Raw genomic sequence first — 11,753 nt, forward strand, 5'->3', positions numbered from 1 at the left:
GATATTTTGAATACTAAAATCCTTTATTTAACAACACAGAAATTTCACAAAACAACTTTACTGGGCAAATTGAAGTGATTTTTAATTTTTTTACAGTTTTGTACATGCCCCATAAGTGATTTTTTTTCTTCAATAAATACACTGTTTTCCAAACTGCTTTTTTAAATAACTGCACACGCTTACATACACCTTTACACAAATATCTATTAGAAAATGTAACCGATAACTGCACAGTTGGGAATGGGAGGACACCGGAAAAGGAGTACTTTGAGACTCACGTCCTGAAATATCTATTTGGCCGTCGTGAAATGGAATCCCTCGGAACACAGTAGCTGTGCTCCATTCACTAGGAATACAGATCTCAGTGTGAAACGCCAAATGGAATAAAAGCAAAATCTGAAACGTTTATCTACTACATGGAACCAACTGTTTGCTATTGCTGTGAATCTCACCATGATCAAAGACCCACTACAGCTCTCTGCCCAACATATTTGACCCCGAAACATGCATTCATTTAAGTGCGCCCCTCTTTTCATTCTTTGATTACTGATACTATCGGCTTCAAGGCTTTCTGTGCTTTAGCACTAATTGCACAACGTCCATGCCAGGGGTTCTGACAGGGATGGAACGTTTCTTTCTTTTAGTGATTACTTAATATTAAGTCATGGCAAGCCCATCGTCTTCCACTCCCTGGGATAGCTCAGAAGGAAACTGAAGGTTGGGGGTTAAGCAACCAGGAGACTTCTTATATCTGCATATCTTAGGGGAACGATGATTCTATTTGTGTCCCATGGATGGATTCAGTACTACTTTGTGAGCATGCCCCTGCTTGTATGAGGACAGATGGAGGCCACTAGAAAGACACTCACCTTAGTCTGAAGGTCAGAGAAGGCAGCTCTGCGTTACAACATTCCCAGAGTGCTGAGGGCTAGCTAAGAGGAACATTTGCTTAGTACAGTAGGTGTCAATAGCCCATATATTCTCCTGTGCTTCTCTCAAATGCTGCCAGGACAAGACATCCACTGATGACTGAACTCAAGTGTGTGTGAATTTCTCTAATAACCTTAGCAGTATCTGAGGTGTGATTTTTAAGTTGTATATATACAACCTACAATCTGATGGCTAATTTCCAAATTTCCTTAATATGAAGAATGGAACATAGAGTGAGCAACCGTTAAAGGTTTATGTTTCACTGATATTTTGGAATAAGGAAATGCACACCTTTAAGTCACTGCCCTAAGGCTACAAGTTGTCTGTAGACCGACACTTGAGAAAGAAAACTAGAGGAAATCTAGGATAATTCCTTTACCATCACCAGTGAGAACTATATATGTACCCTACATTTTGTAAACTGAGTTTAAGGGAAAATATAAAAAATATGTGGCATAAGAGTATTACCGTAAATAACAAAATGTAAGAATTTTTAAAAAAAAGGCCACACTGCTCATAATAGTAACACATTCGCTCATTATAGTAACACATTCCTTTCATTAAAAATAAATGAACTGCCATATGAAACACACATTTACAATACACATATTCACTATCTTAAAAAAACAAAACAAAAAGTCTAAAAAACAGAATACATCAAGACATGCAATACCACCTTGAGTTTTTGACTGTCCATATGTTGCTATGAGGACCTATTGTGTGCCTTCTACAGTCTGAAAAGAACTTTGTTTCATTTGTAGTCATTTTACAAATGCAAGGGAAGCTTCCCATTCACGTGTGAAAATAAAGTCTCCACATACTCATAGTTAACACATTGGCAAAAATAAAAATAAAGTAAAATACAAATCGTAAATACAGAGGGAGAGAGAGAGAAGAAAAGAAACAATGGGACAATGAAGAACTCATACAGCGCTCATTGGTCCTACAGCAGAATCAGAAATGATAACCACCAACCCTCTAAGGAATACACATGGAGTAGAAAGCTATCTCAAAAGTAATATACAGCCCACTTTAGCTTCTGATGATTTCATTCCTTTCTCTAAACACAGGCAGGTGTAATACACAGTGCATTCTCCTCACAGAGACTGCTTGCCCATACTGCAGACTAGGTGTTGGTACGCTAGCTAGGCACATTCGTCCCACTGCTACCCCACACTGGCGTCATACAAACCTTCTCTGCTCTCATCAAGGTGCCCCAGTGACACTGTACTTGACCCGCCTTTAGAAAAAAAATGTAATCTCATTTCCTATTCAAAACTAAAAGATTCCGGAGCACGTTACACTCTGAAGTCCGCACTGCGCTACCACCACCCTTCCTTCTGTGGTTTTCCTTCTCACTCACCGCTTTGACAGGCAGATAGAACAAAGACGTGAGAACACGGCAAGTTTGCTATTCCATGTGTTTTTTACTAAACTATGTTTTATTCCTGAAACTGACCCTTACAGTCTAATTTAAAAAAAATAATTTGTTTTAATGGGATAGGTGTCCTTTAAGAAACACAACTGTCCTAGGAAAACCCAATCTTACAGGACGAGGCTCCTGGGTTCTAAGCATCCTGGGGGGTCAGCTGTCTCATCTTTTATGAAATTCCTCTCACTGTGGCCTTGCTTTATGGAAAGAAAGCATCCTGGGATAAGAATGGGAATGGAAGCAGTGGGTGTTCCTCTGAGAGGCTGGGAGAAGAACACTCGTCCAACTGAGAGGCTATGGAAAGGAAGATAAAGAAACAAAAAACCACCTCACTTTAATGAATGTCTTTAATTATTTTTAACTTGAAAATATGCCCAGCCATGCCTTAAAGTAGGCTTTGATGCATTCAAGGATTGTTTCCAATCTGTCCATTCAATGTCATACATGGAATTAAAACATTTGAAGACCCTTCTGTTTTTATCTTTCCTACCCCTCCCCAAAGCAAAAGAATAAACAAATAACCAAAAAGCTTGGACAGCCTGTGTGTGGCTAGGGGAAAAAAATTGTCAGGCATGACTGTCTCTTTCTATAATCTGTTTCGGCCTAGGAAACAATTTTTTAATTAAAAAATTTATACAACTGATTCTGCATTTCCCAACTATTCTGAGTACTCCCCTTACAGTGCAACCCAAACAAGTCAACTACACTAAGTATTTGGGGGTATACCCTCTGTACAGCTCGTTTGTAAGCAACGCAAGTGCATAACCACTACTCTAATATAGTGCTCAAAAGATTCATTGAAACCTTCACAGTAGCTTTCCCTCTTACACTGACACATTTGAAGGTAATGCTGGATGCAGTGTTATCTCTTAGTCTTGTAAAACCGGCCACCGAGTCTCGACAGAAAGATGCATGAATTACCACCAGTGTTGCTGCTGCTTCTACAAACCACTGGCAAAAATATTTAAAGCTAAAATTTATTGCTCCAGATTTAACTTGCAGAACCATATTGTTGTGTACAAACTGTTAATCTCCATAGATGCTCAGACATGATTGTCTCCTTGTGTCTAAACACACAAAATACAAGCTGCTATCTGTACAGTTTACAGTACTGAATCACATATATTTGAAAATGAAGTATAGATATGTCCTTTGCAAAGATACATGATTTTACAGTCGGGGGTTACCCAAACTTATTTTTTTTTCTTTTTACAGCCACTTTCAAAATAGACAACAACTTCACTAGTATAGCTGAATTACATCAAAGGAAGAATCAGTGTATTGAAAGTAAATAGACTGGCCAATTCCCCAAGCTTCCCTGTTAATTTTATGTCTTTTTTTCTTTTCTTTTCCTCTTGTTTTTTTGAAGAAACCCCTATACATAAAATGAAAATAATTTCTGGATATTTTCTTCAATGGTGGACTAAGTGGTTTCTTAAAACAAGACATTAGTTTGCCCTTCGTTTCCAAATGCCTTGAAAATAAGATACACTACTGCTTTAAAAGAACCACCGGAATGCTTCAGCGCTGGGAACAGGTGTTCTCTATAAAAAAAAGAGCAAGAAAACAGGTTAAGCTTTCTTTCCATGTCAATATAATATTAGATTTTTCTCCTTTACACTTCAGCAATAATTTTAGTCAACCATACACAACATGAGAACATTGCAGCAACATACAGTAAAAGAGAAAACTTTCGACCTTAAAATATAAAAATCATACTATTCAATTTAATACAAATTAAATTAATACTGATTGAAATGACTGAAACACATTATATACTAAGCCACAGGAAATGCATCCTGTGACATATGTAGTGATCAGAATAAATGGAAGTTTCAAGGTATTAACCATTAGGAAGAGCAACTGTATGTAAACCCGGTAGCTCCCTCATAGAAAAGCCACATCCGTTTCAGTTGATCATCTTGTTTGTCTACACAGAAATGGCACATTCTCATCATGCCTAGGAAATAGATCTTTCATGATCTTCATTTATATTATCTTAGCTATCGCAAAAATTCATGACAGGCCATGCATGCTATCTTCAGTGCGCTACATATAAGCCTGTTATACAGCCAAAGCGACTATGACAAAATTATTCCACCCATTACACTAACAAGTATGTCAGCAGGCAGTAACCTGAAATTTTATGTACAAAGTTGTGGCAAATACATACATATTCAATCTATGCAAGATTAACGTCAGAACTGAGTGAATTATTTCTTTATTGTGGCAAACTGAAATGCTAAATGGATGTTACCAGCCATCCATCCACACTGTGTGTGTATATGTGTGTGTGTGTGTGTGTGTGTGCGTGTGTGTGTACGTGCATGTGGCTATATATATCTTAAGAGAATGTTCATAGTACTTGAATTTCCAAATAGAATACAATGAAAAGTGATAGTACACAAGGCTCTAATAATGGATGTTGACTTTGACTTTCTTTCTCATACATAAATAATTTGGTTGTTGTTCTCTTTTCATAAAAATGTTAACTGAAAATAAAAATCTTTATTAACCTAGTGCCTATCAGTCAGTCTTTAAACTACTCTCCTTTGAGAATCCCAAGCTCATGTTCTTGGGTGTATCTTACTTTATTCCAAGGGACTTTTTTTTGTCTTAGATCTGGAGCTTAAGCCTATATTCAAATATTGTTAAAAAAAGAAGTTTAAGCGAATAAGTTTTGGAAGGCAAATTCCATTTGTATCGTTGGCACTTGCAATTGTTTTTAAAAACTGCTCTCAAGAACAACCAAAACTTCAACTAAGGCAAATTAATTTACTATAAATCACATAATTCAAATTTGCATGCATATATAAAAAGCACTAAACTGTAACTTCTCAGAGCACAAAAAGGTCTACTATACCCAATAAAATAGCACCTATTATACTGGGTCTTGACTCCTTTACTGATGGTTTAATTGGTTTTGTGCTCGCCAGCTCACTATAAATACTGCCCCCCCCCATCATTTGGTTGTTTGTGAAAAAAACTCCTTAACTGCTTTCTAAATTCAGCCTTTGAATATTACATGTAATAATTATAATTCTAGTTACTTTTACTTCGTCATTACTGAAGGAAATACACAAAGCAATAAGAAACACAACATACCCATTCTAACATTCATACTTTGCATAGGCACTCACATGGCACGCACACACACACACACACACACACACACACACACACACACACACGCAGGAAATGAAAACTGAAAAGTTCTACCAGATGCCACCTTGCTTTCTGATGCCAGCTAAAAATAAAACCTATATAAGTAAGTTTATTTATAAAAAAAATGTAGTCATTTTTAACAAGATACATTAGAATCAAGTGTATCCATGCAATTATATATCTACACTCAGATTCTCATATGAAAAATAAACATGTGCATATATATTCATATGTATTCACATTTATGTGTATATGTGTGACAGAGATGCCAACTTACTCTCAGATGCCAACTGGAAACAAGTTTATAAATATATACTTATGCAATCCTGTATCTTGATAAACAGATATGTTTATGAAGATAAACAGAAAAAGTACAGAGGACGTTTTTTAAACGAGCTGAGTCCTTATGCCTTAGATATCCTTTTAAATCTATTTTATAACTTCCTTTAGCCCTTCCTGCTACTCAATTTTATTTGCACTATTTAGTGAAAGCAAGCTTTGAAAACGCCACCTAGAGTCAAAGGTCAGTTTTGTAGGGAAAAGATGGTCCTCTCTCAGTGCTTGCCAGCACTAAGAATTCATCAAACAGGAGGAGACATGAGAGAAGCGAAGCGCGGTTTCTGTAGTGATGGGCTCTGCCATAAACTAGCACCCCAGAGATGCTCTTCTGTTATAGCACTGTGCATTGTAGGGAGGTCAGAAGGCAGCCCCAGCCAGGGGGATGGGGACGGTAAGCAGCAAAGTTTTTAAAATGGCTTTTCTTCACATTAAGATCTTTGAAGTCATGAAACTTAAAAAGAAAAATGGTTAAGGAATCATCTAAAAGACATAAGAAAACTACCTGTGCAATAACTGAAACACATTATCAAATATTTTCTAGAAACTTACGATTTCCCTATCAGCTTTATTTTAGGATTAAAAAGTCAGCAAAACTCTTTAGTGTCTAGGGGTTACTGCGACTGTCACCTCTAACATATTGTCCAGTTTTCATTTGGCTCACTGGAAATTTACTTGAGGGTGAGGCTGAGTTATCTACAAACAGCTAGAAGCAACCCTGATTTCATACGAGCTAAATCAGAGGTTTCTAATTAGTCTGTCGCATTTGGATACACGTCTTCCTGACTTTGTCAACTAACGAGGTCATCTTCAGTAAGAGGACCACTGTGAATTGTTTGGAAGCTCAGCACATCAACACAGGGGATTAGATGCCCTCACCAGCTACCTCCAAGTTAGATAAATTCAAGGTCCCAGCTGGGGAATCGCACTCCTGATAAGATTACTATGACTGTCGATCTCGGTGATGCTAGCAAGGGATAGTTATCCTGAGTGACAGGAGGACCAGATTGCCCTGGAAGGAAATGGGGCGGGAGGTAACGAACAGAATGGTGTTGATCACGTTCTTTAAAGCAGCCTTCACTACTTATGCAGGTGTCAGAAGCCTGGCTCCCAAGGGGCCTGGGGAGAGGTCTGTATGTCCCCACCCCACGGCACTGTCCCTCTCCCTGGCATTGCTATAAAGCATGCTGCAAAGAATTCTTCTGACAGAGGTCAGATAGAAAATGACCTTCAAGCTTGAAAGAAGGGCGTGTGTTTATCTCATAAGTAATGCTTCAAAGCAAAGGAATGTCCTTCAACGATGGAATAACAGGATGAATGTAACTCCAAATACAGTTTACGTTCACCTACAAAGCTACAGTAAATATGGTCTCTGGTGAAATGTACTTCAGTATAAATTTCTGCTAACTGACTAATGAAGAGCGAACAAAACAGCCTCGAATAACACAAACGCCCCAAGTTCTGCTTTGAGAATTTAAGAAGGTTTCTCTTTTTTGGCACCTGTCAAGTGACCACTGGTACCTTAGTGTCTTCGGGTCAAGCGATTACCTGCACATTCCTGTTAGAAGTATGTGCAGATGAAGGAAAATTCACCCCCTGGAAGAGACAAGTGGAGCACCCGAAACTGTGCAAGCAAGCGAGACTGTGGAGGTTAGTCATTTTTGATCTAGATGCCACGGAGAGATGTGAATGTATTGGTATTTATCACAGTATATTTAAAACTTCTTAATGACATTAGATCTGAGGTTTCAAAGACCAAATTAAAGATGAGCTTTGGCACTGCGATTCACCTCAGAATGCATAACGTTCTATTTGAGATTCAGCGATGGCATTACAACTTTCAGCTGAGAGTGTTAAATAATTTGCCAGTGTTTGTTTGCATTACTTTCTAAAACAGAGATTCCCACGATTCACCTGGGCCTTCACAATTTGACTGTGAATCAGGGTAGGTCTACGCATGATTTTACAGAGCTAGAATTTGAGAATAATATTATCCTTGCATTGATTAAAAAATAATTATCCGTGTTCTTATTGGTTGGTGACTCTTAAGGGAACACACATCACCAAATCATTTTTTGATTCCCATATTGTGAATGAAAAATCTTTTCCAGACAAAGTCAAAGGAATTTCAGGCTGACCAGAGCCAATAAAACCTGTTTTGGGACCTTCTGGGGTGTGAAAGCCACCACGAGTTTCTTAGATTCAAAGGCATCTTAGACCTTGAATTTTGAAATCTTTGCTATATTTAAGCCTACATAATAGCACCACAACTTAAAGAAATTATTGAATCCCTGAAAACCTGAATTAAAAATTACATAAATGAGTAAGAAATGAGTAAGACAAAAGGCAATATACTCCCACTGCTGTCTTTCTGCATTTGACTGTGTGTGTGTGTGTGCATGTGTGTGTGCATGTGTGTGTGTGTGCATGTGTGTGTGTGCATGTGTGTGTGCATGTGTGTGTGTGCATGTGTGTGTGTGCATGTGTGTGTGTGTGCATGTGTGTGTGCATGTGTGTGTGCATGTGTGTGTGCATGTGTGTGTGCATGTGTGTTTGTGTGTGTATGTGTGTGCATGCGTGTGTGTGCATGCGTGTGTGCATGTGTGTGCGCATGTGTGTTTGTGTGTGCATGTGTGTGTGCATGTGTGTTTGTGTGTGTGCATGTGTGTTTGTGTGTGTGCATGTGTGTTTGTGTGTGTGCATGTGTGTTTGTGTGTGTGTGTGTGTATGTGTGTTTGTGCATGTGTGTTTGTGTGCGTGCATGTGTGCATGTGTGTGTGTGCATGTGTGTTTGTGTGTGTGTGTGCATGTGTGTGTGTGTGCGTGTGTGTGTGTGCGTGTGTGTGTGTTTCTAGCTTTAAATAAAACTTCTCAACTTTAGAATTTTTTTGGATGAACAAAAGCAAAGGGATTCTTGGCAATAAAAAATTCCCCTTTTTTCTGATTGGATCTATAAAATACCATTAAAATACCATTACATACATTGAACTTCTTCCTAACAAATTTCAAAATCTGCTTTGAGGTATGAGACATTGTATTGCATGTACAATACCATCGATATGAAAATATACCATAATATATGTTTATATATAAATAAAAAATCTTTGAATAGTTGTGGTGTAAAATGAGACCTAGCAAAGCTGACTATTTCCCTAGATTTGAACAAAAATGTCTTTTATGCTTTCATTTTAATATTATACTATAACACAGCATAGTTTACTACTATAGAGCCACTAGGAAGTATAGTTAGAGCATGATCATTGTATGAGAAAACTATGAATTTATGATCGGTGATCAGTGTGGTGCCTTGAAATGCGCTGTTAATAAACAAAAAAAACTTCATAGTAAAAATAACCTATAAGATATATGAATTAGAATATGATTTCACTTTCTATCATTTTTCCTTCTTTTATTTTATTTGGTATTTTTAAGTAGGGTCTCACCATGTCCCAGTCTGTCCCCAAACTCAAGACCCCCCTTCCACAGCCTGTGTAGCATTGCGACTACAGACTTCAGTCACCTCTCCCAGCTCTCGAGTTTTAAACTGAACCTCACCTTTCTTCTTTGGGCCTGGCAATACCCCTGCAGTGTGTGTATAATGGGTAGCAAATCTGATTCATTTCTCTCACAGTTGACTCATTTAGCACATCTCTAGTTGACATAATGAAGCCTTATTTTGGTCAATATTTAGATGTAAATAAAAACTAATGCAATATACCACTAGCTGGTAATAGCTAAAGGACAGGCACTAAATAAAGAACAGGTGATTATAAGATGCATTCACCCTTCCTGGCTTCTAACTTGACAATCTGACATTTGAAACTGAGAACCGGGGAAGAACTAGCACTGGCGTTCTCGGGCTCCATTCCCATGGGTGTTGCTCCTATACTCTTCCTACCTTGGGAATGAGTCTCTTGCTTTGCCTTCCTACCTATATCGGTAGCACCACCCTTACTACCACCACCAAGGTGAGGTGACGTTAGAAGGCAAACCAGGCTAAGAGCATATGGTGGCAGAGTTAGGGAAGCAGGGTTGAGAGACATTTACTTCAAGAGCCATGGAGTGGGTGGGGGGATGACACATGGATTCCATGAACCCAAAGTCAATACACTTTCTATCCCTTGTAGCTAATACAACTAACTTCTTTAGATGTGACTCTAGATAAATACTATATAATTAAATTTGGTTAAAAAAATAGTTAAAACCACAACAGCCCAACAAATGAGTAACTTATTGTGACACAAATGAGTATTTCAGTGACAAAAATGTTCTCGGAAAGAAATAAACCACCATGATACAACAGCATCATGTTGTAGAGAAACAGGTCATTTTTTAAATGGCCCACAGATTTTTAAAAGTATTTTTCATAAAGAATATTTTTCAAAAATAATTGCATATAATAACTTCAATCTAACTGCAAAATTTAGCTGGCCATAGCGGTGTGCACCTCAGCATTTTGGAAGTGTAGGCAGGAGGAGCTGGAATGCAAGGTGATCTCAGGCTACAGTTAGAGGCCAACCTGGGCTATATGAAAATACCTCACACCAATAAATGTATAAAGTTAGGTTAATGAAATATAAGCTCTACTGTTTATAGTTTAAGTGTACAGAATGTTATTTATAAATCCACAAGCTTATATTAGAGTATGGGTCCAAATCAATACATCTGGCTATTGGCTTAGAGTATATTTCTGGGTACACACACACTGATAGTTTAATAATCCAGTCTCTCCCCGCTGCTACTCTGCTCATTCCTGTCTGAACTATTGCCTCTAGGTGAAATTAGTTATTTAAAAAACTGATGAAGGGCCAGGCGATGGTGGTACACGCCTTTAATCCCAGCACTCGGGAGGCAGAGGCAGACGGATCTCTGTGAGTTCGAGACCAGCCTGGTCTACAAAAGCTAGTTCCAGGACAGGCTCCAAAGTCACAGAGAAACCCTGTCTCAAAAAACAAAACAACAACAACAACAAAAAACCTGATGAAGTTGTTGAAGAATTTTGAAATGTGGGGTAAATTTTTGTTGCAACTGTGGGTTTTTATCAAGCTCACCATTCTTTTACTGAAAACAAGAAGAGCTATTTGTATAATCATGAGAAAACTGTGGATCACTTACAGTACTTAAGATGTTTAAGCTATCAAGGCTAGACTTGAACCTCTAAAGTTTATTAGAATAAAATGCAATAGTTAAAATTATCATCCATAGCCCATCTTACTTATGGTATTGTCATTTCTATTGGCCTGGGTTCTGGAGAGATATTTATTGTTTGATATTATATAAAAGTGAAACATGAGTAATGTTTTGACTGAGGTCACTTGCATGTCACTTAATGTCTCCTCAGGTAACACTGAGCCACCGACACAGACCCAGCCCAGAACCTCTCGAGGGTATTATGAGCCTAAATTGTTCAGAGGAACTCAAAGAACATTAATTATAAGTAGTTCCACCAATTAGATGTCATCACCAAAACAGTTCACTCGGTTAGAAGCATGCTCCCAAGAACACCATGAGTACTTGGTAGCCTGGCTCTCCCAATATGTTTTCCTCCTCTCAGCTCTCAACTTAACACAAAGCATGTTCACAATTATTCTGACTTCTTCATCTTTCTTCATCTCCATCTTTTATGTTATTAAAATAAATAACATAAGGCCAAGAATTAATTTAATTTAATTGTTCAAGTTTTTACATGTGTCCTCAATTACTGAAAAGATATTTGAGTTCACGTACGCTAAGAGGATACACACAAGAAGGATTCCACGACCTTGACATCAGAATATCACCACATTCCAGAATACTCCAGTCTATATGTTCAAGTTCATCCTCAGGAAATACTCATGGGTTTTTCTACATCTTTGTGCAAACACAGCAACTCTTAGAGAAAATTAATAGT

General features: G+C 37.9%; 1 protein-coding gene across 2 annotated transcripts in view; it reads right to left on the bottom strand.

The window, feature by feature from the left end:
• The window catches only part of Cxxc4 (CXXC finger protein 4), a 27,752-nt gene continuing 15,999 nt past the window's right edge, over positions 1 to 11,753 (bottom strand). For both annotated transcript variants that reach the window (XM_075981291.1, XM_075981290.1), the window contains one exon: positions 1 to 3,906. In XM_075981291.1, coding sequence (XP_075837406.1) covers positions 3,862 to 3,906 — 45 coding nt within the window. In that variant the 3' untranslated portion in view covers positions 1 to 3,861. The remainder of the gene's footprint in view (positions 3,907 to 11,753) is intronic.

Source organism: Microtus pennsylvanicus, chromosome 7 (assembly GCF_037038515.1).
Source record: "Microtus pennsylvanicus isolate mMicPen1 chromosome 7, mMicPen1.hap1, whole genome shotgun sequence".
Classification (NCBI taxonomy): domain Eukaryota; kingdom Metazoa; phylum Chordata; class Mammalia; order Rodentia; family Cricetidae; genus Microtus; species Microtus pennsylvanicus.